Here is an 18,997-nt window from a genome sequence, read left to right as displayed (position 1 = left end):
GCATAATACTACTTTCTTTTATAATGTGATCCATAGAGATGAAGACAGAAAGAAGCAGAAAAATTATACAAACATAGGAACATGGGATGTGAAAACCCTATTGGAAATAGGAAAACTTGAAGACATTAAAAAGGAAATGAAGTTTATAGACTTACTGGGAATATGTGAAACAAGATGGCAATGTCAAGGTGATTTCTGGAGCGACGACTACAGGATAATATTCTCAGGAAAAGAGAGAGGAAAAGGGGGTAGTAATAATACTCAAGAAACACTTAGGCAAAAAAGTAACCACAACAATCAAACACAGTGACAGAATCATGGCAATTAACATCCAATCTGAACCAGTAAACCTGAACATTATAATGGTCTATATGCCTACAACTGAACACAAAGATAAAGAAATAACTGAAATGCATGAGCAAATTGAAGATATATGCAACACATTCAAACAAAGAGACAACACAATAATAATGAGAGATTGGAACGCAATCGTAGGAGAAGGAAAAAAGGATAATAGTGTAGGAACGACAGATTTCTCTAATACTTAGGACAGAGAAACGACAGAGGCTTAGGACAACATCTAGTGGGTTTCTGCAAACAGAAGGAATTAACCACCTTACCGGCCATTATGGATCAAATACGCATCCTCATACGTTTCGTATCCATCATATATTTCAGTGTAATATCAATGGTATTACAATTTTAATATGCACTTCACATCCATGATAACTTGGACGTATATATATGTCTTGGCCGGTATAATAATCACAAACATAATATTCCAAACACACAAAAGAAGAAGATACACCTGGAAGGTGCCCAGAGACACAAATAGATACTAAATTGATTACATAATGGTTAAAGCAAGATTTAAAAACCAAGTCAGATTTAGTAAAGCCTTCCCAGGAGTAGATGTTGATAGTGACCAGAACCTTGTATTAATGAAAACACAATCGAAATTCAAAAAAACAACCAAAAAAAATCAACAACACACAAAGATCAACATATTGAAACTAAAAAATGAAAACATTAAAAGACAATTTCAGGAAACCACCAAAAATCTAACACAAGAAAATGCAAAGGAAAATACGAACAATAATCATAAGTGGAATCAAATAAAAGATATCCTAAAAGCTTCTTCCTTTCCAGGCTTATAGTGGCCTCTTCTGGATCCAATTCCATCTTTTCAAGGGTCTTCCTCTGCATCAAGTAGCTTTTGGGTGGTATAGAATTTGTTTAGGTATTCTGCTACTATTCATTCTCAGTATGTGTTCTTTCATTTTTCTCTATAGCAAATAACTGTTCATTTAGGGAAGTTGTAATTCCAAGTTTTTATCTGATTTCGCTGGTTTTCATTTTGTCCATTATTGTGACTCCTTCAGTTCTGCGCAGAAATTTCATTTCGGATGATTCAATTCTTCTTTCATCTGCTTTTTTTATTGTCCATATCTCACTGCCATAAAGTAAGGTTGGTTAGCTACTGTATTGTAGATTCTTACTCGTGTGTTTTTGTACATAACTGGGTTTCAAAATTTCATTTGTAATGCTTGTTACTTTTAAAAAGTTTGATAGTTTTGGTTCTATATCAACTTCATTTTCATATGACATTGTGCAACCTAAATATTTGAATGTATTTACTTGCTCTATTATTTTGTTGTTTATTACTATTTTGCTTCTTATTGGATTAGCACCTTTGAAGGCCATGACTTTTGTTTTGTCTGTTGATATTTCCATACCATATGTTTTTATCAGATTATTTAGGCTGCATAATGATTTTTGTAGTTCATCTTCATTGTTTCCAAGGATTATTGGTTATCAGCAAAAAGAAGAGTAGCTAATCTGGTGTTACGGTTTATCAATCCTCCTTCATTAGTTATCTTCCATTCTTTTATTATTTTATCTATGTATATATTAAATAAAACCGGTGAGAGAGGGCAACCCTGACGTACTCCTCTATTTATTGGTTTTCAGCTTGATGTTGAATTATTGTACTTCACAGATATTTTATTATCTTGATATATATTATATAAGGTTCTAAAGAGTTGGTTTGGTATTTCATATTCTTCCAGGATTTCCCATAGTTTTTCTCTGATAATTTTATCAAATGCTTTGATAAAATGTAATCTATAAAAGCTATGTGTGTTTCTATGTTCATTTCTTTTGTGTTTTGCAATTAATAATTTTAAAGTAAATGCAGAGTCTATGCAAAACCTGCCTTTTCTGAATCCATTTTGTTCTTTTATTAATTTTGGGTCTACTATATGTTTAAGTTTATATGCTAAGATTTTTGCATATACTTTATAACAGGCACTAAGCAAGCTGATTCCACGATAATTGTTATAATCAGATTTGTGGTCTTTCTTGTAGATGGGGATTACTATTGCTTTGGTCCAATCTTGTGGGCATTTTCCTTCTTTCCAGATCATATTATAAAAGTTAAGTAACCTGAGTGAGAATTCAAGTCCTGCATATTTGATAAGTTCCAAGTTTATATTGTCTTCTCCTGGAGCCTTTCCTGTTTTGCTTTGGGTTAACGTTTCTGTTAATTCTTCTAGAGTGATGTTTTCCAAGTTATCCGAGATGTTTATAAAGGGTAGTTTTCTGTTTTGAATGTTTTCTTCATACCATAGATCTTGGTAGTAATTTTGCAATGTTTCTATTTTAATGGTATTAATATCTGTTTTTTCTCTAGTTTCATTGCTTAGATCTTTGAGGATTTTATATGCATTAGGCCTTTTGAGCATACAGTCTCTCTCTAATTTTGTTACAAAATTGTTCCTTCTGTTTATTCTCCTGCATGCTGCTTTTGCTATTGCTTTTTTTCTGCTATATTTGATTTTTGATTCTATTGTTTTTAGGTTAAGCCAGTTTTTATATGCTTTTTTCTTTTCTTCAGTATTGCATTTAATTTCATCATCCCAATCCCTAAGGCCTCTTTTTCTTTGTTCCTAAACTTTCTTTTGCAGCTTTTATCATTATGGTTTTTAGGTTTGACCATTCTTCTTCTGTGTTCTGATTTTGTTTTATACTTGGCATCCAGTTCTTTATTCTTTTTTGCTACAAGTCTTTAATACTATTGCCGTCCAAAAGTCTAACTTTGAAGGATTCAAAATTTCTATTTTCCTTGTACTTTTTTGTTGTTTTCCATCTTGGGTCCCATTTTATTTTTTTAATTAAAAGGTAATGATCTGATTCTATTTCAGATCCTCTGTATACTCTTGTATCTATTATCATTTCTGACATTTTGATATTGCTGATTATGTAATCAATAATGCTTCTTGTGTCTCTTGCTTCCCAGGTGTATCTGTTGGATGTCTTTATGTTTGAAGAAGGTGTTCATTATTTTAAGGTTATTGCTTATAGTAAAATCTCTTAATCTATTTCCATTTCTATTACAGTTAAGTTCTCCGATAAGTCCTAAGTTTGGTTTATATGATTTATTGCCAATTCTTGTGTTAAGATCACCTGTTACAAAAATGTGATCCTTAGGATTGGTCTTATTTAATATGTTCTGCAGTTGGGTGTAGAAGTTCTGAGTCCTCCTCTTTTCCTTCTTCAGGTGTGTAAGTTCCAATTACAGTTATATAGCCTCTGTCTATTTTAATTCTCATTTCTATTATTCTATCGCTCCAAAAGTTGTCATGGATTATATTGTTTCTAAGAGATTTATGTAGAAAGATCATTACACCAGATTTAGCTCTCTCTTCTGCTTTTACCCCCACTGTATATATAGATATAATTTTAATTTTCGTCTGTTCCTCTCTGCTTTTTTTTAGATTCTGTAATTACTGCTATTTTTACATTTCTTTCTTCTGGTGCTTGGTCCAGTTCTATGATGATGTTGTGGATACTTTTCACATTCCAGGTGGCTATATTCCAATAGGTGTATTTCTGCTTTTTTTTCCCTTCTTGATAATTTTATTCTCGAATCCTTATTCCAAGCTGGTTCGTTACCAAAAAAGTCTGTCCGTTTACTATCTTTATGAGTCTTTTTAATGGGTTAAAATTTTGATGGAGAGGGTTACTGGCCATCTGCAGTCTAGCTTGGTGATGGAGCTGCCATCTTGAGGCCTTCAAGCTTGCCTTAAAGTGGTAGGAGGGAATTTTAGAGAGAAGAGATAGAGTAGAGATAGAAATAGAATGACCCATAGCCCTCGATTACTCGAATAGCATTAGGGTCGTGAGTTACAAGAATTGGGCGAGGAATACCATATAGGAAAGATTAAAGAGCAAGGGGGGGGGGCTACCTCGAAGAGGGAAGAGAGAGAATAGACCCAGCCAGGGGACCATGGGAAAGTCACTTCACTTGCTATCAAGATGATAAATGTTGAAAAAAACAAAATTCTACTGGCAAGCAAGAAACCAAAGTTCACAAAGAAAATTAAATTAAATGGGAAAGAGATAAAACAAGTAAAGAATTACAAATACCTATGGAGTACAATAAATGAGGAAGGAAGATCAAAAGAAGACATAAAGATAAGAATAGGCATAGCAAAAAACCAAAGCATTAAAATGGAAAAGGTATTAAAAGGAACTTAAGTCTACAACTAAGAAAAAAACTTCTAAAAACTTATGTATGGAGTATAGCACTTTATGGCAGCGAAACATGGACAATGGGAACAGGTGATAAAAAGCCAAGTGGCTATTTTTTCTGGCGAAGTTAATTAAATTAAGGGGATAACAAGGATAGTGAGGGATCTTGCTCCACCTTTGCTTCGAGTTGCCTTGGTGTTGTACTACCAGGTGTTCACTTACGCTTGGATTCGCCGATAGTTCTTCGGCATGAAACTCTTAGATCATAGTTTTCGATCTCAGAGTTTCGCATACTGGCTGTTAAATAATAAGGGATTTTTATCCCCTTAATTTAGGGAACAGGAGATATTAGAAAACTGGAGGCATTTGAAATGTGGTGTTGGAGATGAATGCAAAAGATAAAATGGACACACAAAAAATCTAATGACAAATGTTGTGTTTAAGAAGTGTTTAAGGAAGTAAATGAACCCAGAACACTGATAAAGATATTAATAACAAGATGAGACAGATGAATTGGACATATCTTATGACATGAAAGGCTGACGAGAAGAATAATGGAAGGAAAAATCAAAGGAAAAGATACTTGGATCAAATAAAACAAAGCACTTGACTAAAAACATACTACGAAATAAAGAGGAAAGCAAATAGAAGAGAAGAATGGAAGGAAATGCTGTTGAGCTACCAGTCATAAGACTGATGCAGCAGAACAGAGAGAGAGAGAGAGATGATGAATAAGAGTGGAGATAATGTGCATCCTTGTCTTACCTCTGATTTTACATCAAACCATCTTCCTGTATTTCCTTCAATTCTAACTGACAACTGAAATATAGACCATGTATTGCTCTGTATAATGTATATTCACCCCATATAATTGTATTTGAAAAGCTGTTCTCTGGGCACCTTGTCATATGCCTTTTCCAGATCTACAAAACTTAAGTACAGATCCTTGTCATATTCCCATGATTTGTCAATTATTTGTCTTAAAGTGAAAATCAGCTGCCTTCTCTAATACTTCAAAAAATTCTTCCACTTCTTAATAAAATCTTCTGTGGGGCCATAAGCAAAAATAAGTCTCATCATCCAGTTCATTTTGATATAAGCTCGCATTGCTATTTGATATTCCTACCATTCAAGATTAACTTCATATTTAGTGTTAAATACTATAGCTCCTTCTTTTCCCTGATTGCTGTTTCTTGAATATACATCTTGTATTTGTTACTTAGAAAGAGCTCACCTGTTTTTGTCTTCTTTGTTTTGGTAACCCTATTATGTCAATCTAGTACTTCTGCTAGTTCTATTTCTTTTCCATTAATGATGCATATGTTGATTGTGTCGATCTTGATCGCTGTTGACACTGAGTCACAATTTGTTTCAGTACCTGATTTTTTACTGTTGTTTGTCCCTGGTTCCATGATGAAAACAAGGGGGGGGGCTTATTTAACCAGGCAATGCCCTAGCTAGTACCATCATTTTTCATTATGGTTTATGCCAATAAGAATACAATTTGATTGGCTTAATCCCAGAATGCCAGCCCATCCTCTTTCGTTCAGTATGCAGGTAGATACCTAACAGGGTGCACCATGAGAAGGTGAGGATTGGACATTAGGTCAGAAGCCCTTGTCAGTTCTCTGCATCCTTAAAAGGCTACATGACTCCTCCTTAAAAGGAACCTCCCAGTAATCCAACTTTGACTATTTTGCACCCCTACAGTGTTTTTTTGTTATGTTAGAAATTAGAAATTCCTTTTCTTCTCATCTTTTAGTGAAATTTGTGTAATCTTTAATTGCTATCATCTGTTGCTTATTGATAGTGTATAAGACAAGTATAATATTCTTTATCTTGCTGTGTACAGCTGATTACAGTTAACTGCATCACTATAGCAAACTGATAAGGACCACAGCAATAGTTTGTTACAGTGCTTAATTTGCTATAGTGAATTTTATTTAGAATAACATTGCACCTATGGAAATTTGGTTAGGACTCTTTTTGATAGGCACATCAATAAATAAAGGAGGTCTTTATGTGAGAGATTTCTTATTTTATACAATTTTCACCCAAGGTATCAAGGATATCATTGGTATAAAATTCAAATTATACGAGATTAAGTTACAAATGTGAAGATTCAACAACAAGAATGTGGGATCTGTGTGTAAATGACAGAAGTGGGGGGGAGAGTACAGTCTTGCATATACTCTTCAAGTCCTATCCTAACAACATTTTAAACAAATTAAAATTAGATTATATATATTAAATAAATAGTTTAATGGCATGATGTATTAAGTAGAACAATTTCCCATGGCAGGAAGGAGGGGAGGGGACACTTTAATTCATTGTTTCTATTCAGATTGAAACAATGAACATTTCACAACCTTTGTCTAATTGTTTCTAAAAGAAAACTATTTTTGTATAGTTCCTTAGTCTTCTTCCAAAGGATCCAATGTTTGGTTGAGATTGCATTTTCAATAAGTCCAGATGTTGAGGCTCATGGAATCTAATGTAGTTAACCACCCAACCGGCCAAGACGTATATATACGTCAGGTTACCATGGATGCAAAGTGTATATTAAAATTTTAATACCATTGATATTTCATTGAAATATATGACGGATACGAAGTGTAGAGGAATGATGTATTTTATCCATATTGATGGCGACGTGGTTAAATATTCACCACAACAAACAGCTGCAGATTTTTTAGTTTGGCTAAAGTCAGATCACCCATAAGGGTATGGGGTAATTATTGGTAATGATAATTGTTGGAAACACTGGAATAGACTAGAGTCAGAAGCTTATCCTTTACAGAGCCTAGAAAGGAAGAGTTTATTAATTGGATAAAAAGTCACGTTGAGTGAAACAGATTTAAGCAGTTTGGTGATCCTCAGAAATATTCTTGATATAAATGATGATGTGAATGACAATTGATAACTTCATGGGAGTTAAGCAACTGAGAACCTCCATAAACATTAATGATCTTGTTAACAGAGAGCTCAAAGCCAAGAAGGTAGTCTCAATAAAATTTCTTACTTCAGCAGCACTTTCACAGAGCATAAAGAGTGAGGCTAATGAACGAGAGACTTCATAGTGCCAAATTTTTGACCAGGATGATGATGTGATCCAGAACTTAAACATTGCTCTCCTAGAAGAAAAATACAAATTTCAGTGTCACAAAGGAACAGACCACAACTCAACATCAGATAAATAAAAAACCTCTCATGTAAGTCTTCTATTTTTTTATTATGTCTACTTACTTTCCTTTTGTTCAAAATAAGACTTTCTGATTGTGAGTAAATTTGTTATGATGGTATAAATCATACATCCCATATCTTTCATTAATTTTGTTGCATATATTTTGTTAATTAGAATTTGGTGATTCATAATGCAATTTTTTATAGCTCAGATGAGATCTACTTATACATTAAAGGTTCGTTTGATTGTTACAGTTATGCTGTATGCTGCCACGGTGAGTATATTTTTGTGTCCAATTTGCTGTTTGAGTTATATTTCATTTTGTAATTTTTTATAAAAAATTTAAGATATGATAATTGTGTAAAAAAAAAAAAAAAAATAAATAAAATAAAATGAAAAATATGAATTAAAGATTGAGTTGTAGTTTTAATGAATGGTAGTTTGTCAATATTGTTTATTATATCAACTTCTAGAATGTTTCTAGAAGTTGATACAATAAACACTATTGACGAATTACATATCCAATAGGCCAGATTTAGGGCCTGCAAGACAGAAGATTTTCTTCTTGACATTGCTAAGATAAATTATGTGATCGGACTGTCTAGGGCTAAACTGTAAAAGTAAAAAAAACAAAAAAAAACACAGAATTGATGTTTTGACCACCAAAGTGTGCAGTATACTAAACTTCTGTGAAGTTCATTCAATCTGCAGCAATGAAATTCTTTGCCTGCACCTTTACTTAGTAGTTCTGGATATATATTCCTTGAACTGACTGACAGTCATTACATCATCAAACTGGAGGAAACTATCCAGAAGTGAACTGAGGTAGGCAGGGATTGAGGTGTGGTGTCCACACTCTTCAGACTAAGTAACAAATTTATCTAGCATCTGTAATACTAAATGCATTTCATTATAAAGTGCATCACTTTGCAATGTTTGAAAGCATGCAGTATGAGCGATGTTGCTTAGAGTTAAGTCAGACATCAGAGAGACCAGAATTTCTTCCTTTTGAAGATACAGTTTAAAAAATGTTTATTCTCCAGACTGACTTCTGTGGTATACTGAACTAATCTGAATTGTAACAATTCAGAATGCTTCCAGGCCATTTAGTAAATAATTTTGTTGCTATTATTCCATCAAGTATCACTTGAAGAGAATCTGGTAAGTGTTCACTGCTGAGACCATTATTTGCTGGGAAGTTTGGTGAAATTCTCCATCTTACTTCCAGTTTCATACACCTTAATAGCCACTATAAGTCATGCAAAGAGAAATAACAATGTAGAAAAAGGCAAATCTAACAAAACCATACAGGTTCACTTCACAAATATACACAGTTATAGTATTCCTCTCAGATATTGTCGTCTTCATCACCAGTCTGTAAAATCACACCTAATTTTCCTAATAAACTCAAATTTCAACTTCTTCAACCACTACTTATCATATTTTTCTGAATTGTGCTCTTTGATACTTTATTTCAAATTACTATTCTTGTGTATGTTTACTCTGATATATACCATGACAAATAGCTTCAACTTAAGAATTTTCTCTTTTTGATCTTCTTTAACTAAAAATTTGTCATTCTGTCAAATTCATTTGTTGTCTCTATCATTTGCTTGATGTTCCAACCATTCTGCACTTTAATATTATACTTAACAATATATTATATTCTTGTTTTAATCCTTTGACTAAGCATGAACAAACAAAGTTTGTGTATTGAAGTATCTGCATGACTAGTCTACTTGTATATAGAGGTATGGGAAGAGCTACTACCTAAACCACTTTCAACTTTTATTGAGGTCTCATCAGTGGGAGCCAGACGTAGGAAGATAAGTTTAAATCGTAGAAGTGATGTATTTTCTATATAGTACAGTAATCCCCCGATTAGTGCGTTTTCGATTAGTTCATCATTTTTTTTTCGATACCCAAATTCGATTAGTGCGCTTCTAAAATTCCATTAGTGTACCTATATACATCTTAAAAATAAATTAAAAGATTTTAAAAATTTTCTTTCTATACATTTTTATGGCTAACTATTTTAAAAAATCACTCACCGGAATGAAATTATTTAGTTACCGATTTAAAACATTTTATAAAGTTATTTTTAATGGCATACTACACTACTTCCATGCCCACTATGTGCCAAAATTTATGTTGTCTACTATAGTATGCCCACAGATTCGAGACCCTTCGACACTTCTGCGCATGTCACAAAAAGGAGAATCCATTTCGATAATAGGGTAATCAATCTTCTGGGATGAGTGTTTATTATTACATGTCGGAAAATTAACTTCTCTTTTGTGATCATTGTAATTTTTAAAGTGGTAACTATTTTGTTTGTATAACAGTTGGAAAATTTTATCTATAAAGCACATGATTTCGCATATTGGCGACCATTTCGTATGTCCTTCATTTCTTTCACCCCTTCAATGATAATGTCCAAGAGTAAATTAAATCTCATTCTGAAGAATTGAGTGATTCCGAACCTGCTAAATTTAGATGCACGGTGGGAAGATCCCGAAGAATATGAAGAAAATTTAACCACTGATAGTCAGCCAAAAGAGATTTCACAGAAACAATTTGAAAATATTTTTTGTACAATCGAAGTTTTTAAGCAGCAATGCTTAAAGGCTGACCCTGATGAAGAGAGAAGCAGTAAAATTTGCAGAAGAGTAGAAGAGGAAATAGGGCCATACTGTCAGTTGTATGAAAAAAAGAAACAAAATGCCTACCAAACTACGTTAGCTCAATTCTTTGTTAAGAAGTAGAGTAATAAAATTTATATTCTGAATATGTTTTATTGTCTTTCAGCTTCATGGTTTTCCTTTAACTAGGCCCTGAGACATACCTTAATTATTTTATAAAAAAATTAAGGTTCAAGAAAGAAATTTGAGGAACGAATTATACTTTTTCCCATAGGTTATTGTATTCGATTAGTGCGTTTACGATTAATGTGCCTGTTTTAAAGAGCGCATTAGGCACACTAATCGAGGGATTGCTGTAATAAAATGTTGGTGACCATATTATTAAATATTCCAGATGAGAGATGGTTGTAGAAAGTTTACTGCTGGGTCATAGAGTATATTATACTTGATAAGAACCTTATTTGCTTATGCTTGCGTAAAAGATTAAAACAAGAATATAATTTCTTTTAATCCTTTATAGCCTTTGTATGGCAGTAGCATAGTAGTCATGAGGATACTTAAGCACTTGCAAACTGTTTTTGTTTATGCTTGGGTAAAGGATTAAAACAGCAATATAATTTCTTGTAAAGTATAATATACTTTGTAACTCATTGGTAAAACTTCCTACATTCTGCACTTTTTCTTTCATTGTTACATATTGGTAGTATTTATTGCAGTAAAATTATGGAGAACTCCTACAATGTTAGAATAATAACTTTAATTAAATGTATGTTAAGAAAATTACTCATTTCAAACCTATATGTTAAGGTCATTCGTGACAGAACTACCACTAATTTGGTCAGTTGTTGACTTAACTAGCCTGATCTCTGGTAAAGGAAAAACAATGCATCAAAGCTAGAATTGTTTATGTGGTTAGAGATTAGTTTTAGTCATATTATCCTGTAATTAAAAATACTGGTAAATTAACAGCATTAGTGGTGGCCTAATCAATATTTGAAATAAGGACTTATCAGATTTCTGCCTGAAGTCCTTTAGTAGAGAATTGTTGTAGATCTGCATTTCTATGTTGATAAGTTTGAAACAGAAGTTATATGATTGGAGTGTGTGCCATTAACATTCTTGAGATTTTTAGGCCATCATTCTGTATAAGTTACCAGTTGGAAATTAAAAAATTAAACAACAATGAGGGTATGTGGAGAATGGAATCTCTCCTTATATGCAGTTGCAAGACAGTCAGGTAAAAACCAGTGCTATTAGGATCAGTTGATATGTGTGTGCATGTGATTAAGAAATGCAGCATATGTGTACATATGATAAAAACTTCTTTAATTAAACAGTATTGTTGTTATGTTCCATCGAATCGTTTTCAACTCCTTATGATTCTATGAACATACATTCTCCATTCAGATCTGTCCCTGGCCATATCTTTCAGAATTTTCAAACACATTCCAGTTGCTTCTTTAATTCCATTCATTCAACCACCTAATCTTGGTCTTCCTCTTCTCCTGCTTCCATCAACTTTAGCAAGCATCATTATCTTCTCCAGGCTGTCATTTGCTCGCATAATATGTCCGAAGTATGACAATTTTTGCTTGATGATCGTAGCTTCGAGTGAGCAATCTGTCTTTATTCTGTCCATCACTGATTTATTGGTTTGCTTTGTTGTCCATGGTATTCTAAGTAAGCATCTCCAAACCCATAATTCAAATGCATCTATCTTCCTTCTTTCACTTTTTCTCAGGGTCCAATTTTAACATCCATAAAGTACCACAGGGAATACCATTGCTTTCACAATTCTGATTTTTGTTGCGAGGATAATATCTTTAAAGATCTTGCTTAAATTTCATTGCTTTCTTTCTGAGTAATAATCTTCTAACTTCTTCAGTGCAATAACCATCTTTATCAATTCGGGATCCTGGAAGCACAAAATTGTTACCTGCTTCCATCTACTTCCCATCTACTTCAAAATCATTAAGTTCACATGTTGCCATAACTTTTGTCTTTTTAGAGGTTAAGTTTAAGCCCATATTTAGCACTTTCTTCTTTAACTTTCATAATAAGTTCCTCCAAATCATTGCATTCTGCTAGCAAGGTGGTATCATCTGCATATCTCAAATTATTAATATTTCTTCCACCAATATTAATTCCAACTGAAGACTCCTCCAGTCCTGCCATTCTTAAAATGTATTTGCTGTACAAGTTAAACAGGTATGGAGATAAAATATATCCTTGTTACACCCCCTTTACCTATTGTGAAATACTCAGGATCTGTTCGGACAGTAGCTTCTTGTTCATAATAAAGGTTCCTCAGAAGGATAATGAAATGCTTTGGTGCTCCCATTGTTCTTAACACATTCCACCGTTTCACATGATCTACAGAGTCAAAAGCCTTGTTATAGTCAAGGAAACAAAGGTAGACATTCCTTTGATATTCCTGTGCTTTTTCTATTATCCATCTCACATTGGCAATTTGATCTCTTGTTCCTCTGCATGAGAAATCAGTGCTACAGTTCTGTAATTTTTGCACTCTCTTGTATCGCCTTTTTTCAATAAATGGAGAAAGGCAATGCAAGAAAAAAAAAAGGAAGAAAAAAACTGATTTTTTCCATTCCCTAGGCCATGTAGTTGTGATCCAAATTCGCTGGCATAGAGCTGTTAAAATTTTAGCTGCCTCTTCTTCCAGGGCTTTGAGCAGCTCAATAGGTATTCCATCTCCTCCTGATGCTTTCTTACTGGATAGCTGTTGCAGTGCCCACCTCACTTCACTGTCCAGTAGTACTGGCTCCTGTGTATAATCCTGCTCTTCGTATTTCTCAGTAATTTTGTGGTCCTTTCTGTAAAGGGCTTCTATACTCTTTCTATCTTTCTTTGATGTCTGCAGCTTCTGTAAGATATACTTTGTGTTTACTTTTCAATATTGCCACATTGGCACTAAACTTCGCTGTTAGTTCTCTGATCTTTTTGAAAAGACCTCTTGTTTTTCCTTTCTTGTTTTGGTCTTTTAATTGTTGGCATTCCTGGTTAAAGTATTTTTCCTTGTCTCTTCTGGCTTGTCATTGAAACTCTGCATTCAAATGCCGTACTTCCTGCAAATTTCCTGTGGCCTTCATTTTCTTTCTTTCCTGAGCAGTTTTGATGGCATCTTCTGATGGCCATTTAAACTTCTTACAAATTGTTGGAATATTCTTCTTTGCTTCTGTTTCAATTATATCTTTGATCTCTTCCCATAGTTCATCTGGTTCTCTTTCACACAAATTGAGTGTGCTGAATCTGTTCTGTATACTGATATTATATTCAGCTGGTATGTTTTCAAGATCATATCTGATCAACATTTGTGTTGTTTTCAGTTTCCGTAATTTCACATGTATCGTAACCACTAATAACTCACAGTCTGTTCCACAGTCTGCACCTGGAAAAGTTTAGACAGATTGAATTGCACTGCTCCATCTTCTTTGTCCAAGTATATAGTCAATTTGATCTCTGTATTGTCCATCAGGTGATATCCATGTGTACAATCTTTTGTGCTGTTTAAAGCAGGTGTTAGCAACAAACAAAGAATTCTCTGCACAAACTCAACTAGTCTCTTTCCTGCAGTGTTATGAATACCTAACGAAAACGACCTGATATTCCTTGTTCCTCAGTTTCTCCCACTTTTGCATTCCAATCTCTATAAGTAGCCATAAATCTTGCTTTGGTGTTGCATCTGTCACTTCTTGTAACTTGCCATAAAATTCTTCAATGTCTTCTTCTGGTGCCTCTGTAGTGGGTACATAAACCTGAATGATGGTCATATTCATTGGATGTCCACTCACTCTGAGAGAAATGATTCCGTCACTCACTGGATTATAACCTAATACAACCTAGCCATCTTTTTCCTGAGTAAGAAAGATACTCCATTTTTTCGACTTGTCTCATGTCCTGAGTAATACACCATACAGTCCCCTGACTGAAAATGGCCCATTCCTCCCATCTAAGTTCACTTATTCCCAATATATTCCCAGCTTCTTGTGCTCTATTTCCAGCTTACCTTGGTTCATACTTCTAACATTCCACGTTCCATTAAACAGTATAGTTCTTAATAATTAATAATTTTCTAGATTTTTGGCATAGAGATTCCATCATTAAGGTTAAGATTTGGGTGATGCAGAAGTACTTCAGAACCTCTTTAAAGAGACACTCATACTTATGAAAACATCTATGTAGTAATTTGACATCATTCCAAATATGTAGATAGTATTAGTAATCCCATGTTCTGGTGGACCAGATTTGTTCCTTTTCACGGAGGTGATGTAGGACTGATGTTCAGGAAGGGCTTATAGAAACAGATCAGCCTGTTTGCCCAAAGTAGAATAACTTGCAGTTGAATGGGACTGAATAGACTCCAGATAGCAGTAGCGATGGAATTTTATCTTTTGGAGATGGTATCATAGAGCTAATTGAATTTATAGGCTTGAAAGTTGTGGAAATATTAAACTTCTTTAAGGTATGAGAAATGTGCTCTGAAAAGCTTTTAATATATGTCGGGGGGGGGGGGGGATGATTGATAATCACCTCTGTTTTGGGGTTGTAATTGTGGAGAATGGCAGTTTCTTTAATTGTAGAAATTTATTTTTGAAGTAGATCAGATGGAGAACATAATATGAGCTCTGGAAAGAAGGCATTTAATGAGGCCATATTTTTGTGAGGGATGGTAAGCCAAAGTCCAATGGATGTATCGACCCATAAAGGAAGGATTGCAAAAAACAGATGTTGATAAGGATCCATCCAGTTCTCTTTTTATAAGAATGTCGTGGAAAGATATTGTTCCATTTGATTCAAGTTCCATAGTGAAATTGAAAATCTGTGATGAAGGTTATTAATTTTTTTTGTAAGAAGACGTCTAGTTGTTCACATGAATTTTTCCAAACAGCAATGATATCATCCACATAGTGAAGCCATGCCAAAGGTTTTGGATTAATTATTAGTTTTTTTCTTCCAGTTGTCTAAATAGAAGTTAGCAAGGATGAGAGATACCTTCAGTTTTGTTAATAAAGCTTTTCATTCCAGCTAAAATATCAAGAATTCATAACAAACTTGAAGAGGTCTTAGAATATCTGATGAGAAAATTAGATGATAAAAATTATAGTGTCAGCCAGAGAAACATTTATAAAAAAGTGAAGTTGTCAAAGCTTACTAGTAAATCTGTAAAGTCTCAAATCTTTATATTTTGATATAAAGTTACTTGTATTTTTAATATAAGAAAAGGAATGTCCAGTTAAGGGAGAGAGAGAGATTTGAAAGACACTTCAAAATTTTGCATATAGGGCTATCTTTTCAGTCAGTAATTAGAAAAAGAAGAAGAAGATATCCTAGTTTGTGCAACTTTGGTAAGCCATAAATTCTAGGTCGACTTGCAGAGTATGCTTTAGTTTTTGAACTGGATCTGAATTGAGCAAAAATACACCATCTAATAACTGACACCTTACGATTTCAACTATAATTCAGGAATTGAATTATAAATAATTACTACTAATTTTCTACAGGTTTGAAAGTTTTCACACAGATTATTTGAAATCTATTACTTCATGTTATCATTTCAACAAAAGAAATAAGGCAGTACTGTTGTGTCTATTGAAGCAGGTCTTTCTAATATCGCACTGTTTCTTTGCAATCTATATCAGCCACTACCTTCTTTTTTCATCAGATATTTAGCAGTTTGCTGAAATTATTCAAAGTTTTACAAATGCTTATCCACAAGCATTTGTAATGGATTTGTAAGGCTATTGAGAAAGAAAAGAAAGAACACTTTACGAAATTTCACTAAATATCCAAGCAGTAGTGCAGCATACTTCAGCAATGTCTTGTTTCATTTTCATTTGATTGATTAGTACAAATCCTACAGAGCAATACTGATGTTTCTTTACTGACTAATACAGTATTTATATCAATAATTTCTTAATTTATGATAATCACAACTTCAGTTTTATTAGTGAAAAATTATAAATTAAGTGATACAATTATCTAGGAAAGAAAGAATAATTTGAATTTAAAGAAAAATAAGTCCAGATGTGTTACATAGGTGTTCAAATTTTTTGATGAAATGGATAGGGTTACTTACCTATTCAACCTGCAAATATTTCAGATTATAATTGATTGTCAAAACTTCACAAGACAATTGAAAATGAATCACTTGGGGAGTATGTACTTATGCATTTTTAGTGTAAAATAGTAGTAAATGTATTTGTTTTCAAATGTGCAGTGAGTTCTTTGTAATGCAAGAAAATGTCAAATAATAAGAAGAAAAATGTGGTATTTTCTTTTTCATTGAGTGATTGTTTCAGAAACAAATGTTATTTACAATGTTCTTTTTTTTCTTTTTAAAAAATTAAAGTGCAGAAGATTATTTTTTTTGTTTTTTGCTATTTTTGCAAACAACACCAAAAATAATTATAAGAATCACAATAATAATTGATGTTTTAGTTGCATGTTATGCAGAAAGCTAGGCTAATATATAATTTGTTTCATAACTGTTTGAATCCATAACATGCAAATCTTGGAAATGGGGAGAACTTAGCTCCAAGTTCTTATGCATTGTTATAATTATCAGTTGTGCAGAAACATAAGTGTTTAGTGAAGTGATTTCTAACTTGATTTATGAATAAACCAGGCATAATTTAGAAGAAACAGCAAACTTTTTAATAAATACTTTTCGATTATTTTATTAATTTTTATTATTTCATGAAAACAATCATCTTCAAGTATATGCTACTAAGCAGCATGCATTTTGTGCTGCCTTTGAGATGCAACCATGAACAAGTTAATCTGGTTAAGGATTCTCCCGAATATGAAAAATTATCATGCCTCTTAATGGTGATAACTGGTGGCTAGCACTTCTTATTCATGTTTCTCTAACTCTGTCATATGTTTCATATCCACATTTTGGTAGTTGTAAAAATTTGTCAAAGTCAGTAGGGAAGTTAATACTTATTCAAATATAAACAAATGAAATTTGCACATGAAGGGTCTTCATGACTATGCTACTTGTATGAGTGAAACAGGATGCAGGTCATTTACCTCGGTATCCTATTATGCACAGCACACTTCCTATTGGATATGTATATACACATCTGCAAGGAAGTATAGGAAAACCTTGCTTAATGCGAATTCGATATGTGCAATAATCAGTTAGCACGATTGAGTGAAATGATACTATTTCTCGCTTTAAATGAGTGATTAATCTGTTAACACAATTTTTTTCGTTATGCAAAATTTTGCGTTACACGAAATTTTTTGTGGCCTATCTGCAACGAGTGGAAAAGCTGGAAGTTATTAAGAGACATGAAAGCGGCACTAGTAATACAATGACTGTGTGAGACCTGGGATACAGTGAGTCTACAGTTTGGACTATATTAAATAAGAGCAAAGAATGCAAAGAACAAGGAAAGTTGCTACTGGTTCTTTAAGCATGCAGATCACCCTGAAGAATTGCAAAGGATAATTTAGGAGGGTGATTATGATGATCGGCAAATATTCAACACTTCCAAAAGAGATGAAACTGTCTCTTTTGGAGGTGCATGCCAACAAAAACTTTCAGCTAAAACTGAAGTATCTCAACCAGGGTACATAGTATCTAAAGATTGTCTTGTATTTTTATTTTTATGCTTTTATTAGGAGGCAATGCATAGGCTTTAAACTCAAGCCTATGTTAGTTTATTGTGTGCAAAATCCAAGATCTAACATTATTGAAGAAATCAGCACAGTTGGAAAAGAACTTAGATTTAATGAACTGGATAATGAAGACGTGAGAAACTTGCTCGATTCCCATTCAGAACAGTTAAGCAAGAATGATCTTGTGCATATGAAGAAGAAGATAAGAAGTACAAACAAGAAGAGAATGTTATGACCAAGAAGCTAATTGCAAAAGAACTTTAGCTAGTTTTCATTCACATTGAGTATACTAAGAAAATTTTGTTTGATGCTGATTCTGATATGGAAGAAAGCTTTGAAGTCTGCTGAATTCTTGATAAAGCAATCTCCAGCTATCTCTGATTGCATGACAAGATGAAAAGGTCGAGCACAATTCAAACATCTTGACTTAATTTTTTTTCTAAAAAAAGTAGCTCAATCAGATGTTTAAACATTAAATAAAAATTTAAGCAATTGATTTTTTATTAACTTTGATGATTTTATCTTCTAATATAGCTTATACTGTAATTGTTTTTCCAAATTTACGCTATATTAGAGGATAAAATCATCAAAGTTAATAAAAAATCAATCACTTAAATTTTTATTTAATGTCTAAACATCTGATTGAGCTACTTTTTTACAAAAAAAATTAAGTCAAGATGTTTGAATTGTTCTCGACCTTTTCATCTTGTAATGCAATTTGCAATAGCTGGCGATTGCATTATCAAGAATTCAGCGAATTCTTGATAATGCAATTATCAAGTTCCTATTTCCCCCAAATTCCTACTGATGGATGAATTATAATTAACAAGATTTCACTTAGCGTGCATTAATTGAAGGATTAATTAATCGTTAAGCGAGGTGACTGTATGCTGTACGTTATGGAGTACTGAAGTAACTGATGTGAAGCCCAACAGCCTCTGTATACAAGTAGCCTAGTCATGAAACCACTTTATGTTCAAATTTTGTTTGC

General features: G+C 33.2%; 1 protein-coding gene across 1 annotated transcript in view; it reads left to right on the top strand.

The window, feature by feature from the left end:
• Window positions 1–18,997, top strand: part of LOC150100963 (guided entry of tail-anchored proteins factor 1-like) — a 93,943-nt gene that overhangs the window by 46,045 nt on the left and 28,901 nt on the right. Inside the window, exon 3 of the mRNA XM_090401792.1 lies at window positions 7,924–7,991. Coding sequence (XP_090257918.1) covers window positions 7,924–7,991 — 68 coding nt within the window. The remainder of the gene's footprint in view (window positions 1–7,923; window positions 7,992–18,997) is intronic.

This window comes from Typopeltis vanoorti, chromosome 12 (genome assembly GCF_054136105.1).
Source record: "Typopeltis vanoorti isolate ZY-2024b chromosome 12, IOZ_Tvanoo_1.0, whole genome shotgun sequence".
Taxonomy (NCBI): domain Eukaryota; kingdom Metazoa; phylum Arthropoda; class Arachnida; order Uropygi; family Thelyphonidae; genus Typopeltis; species Typopeltis vanoorti.
This window is presented reverse-complemented; position numbering and strand designations above follow the sequence as displayed.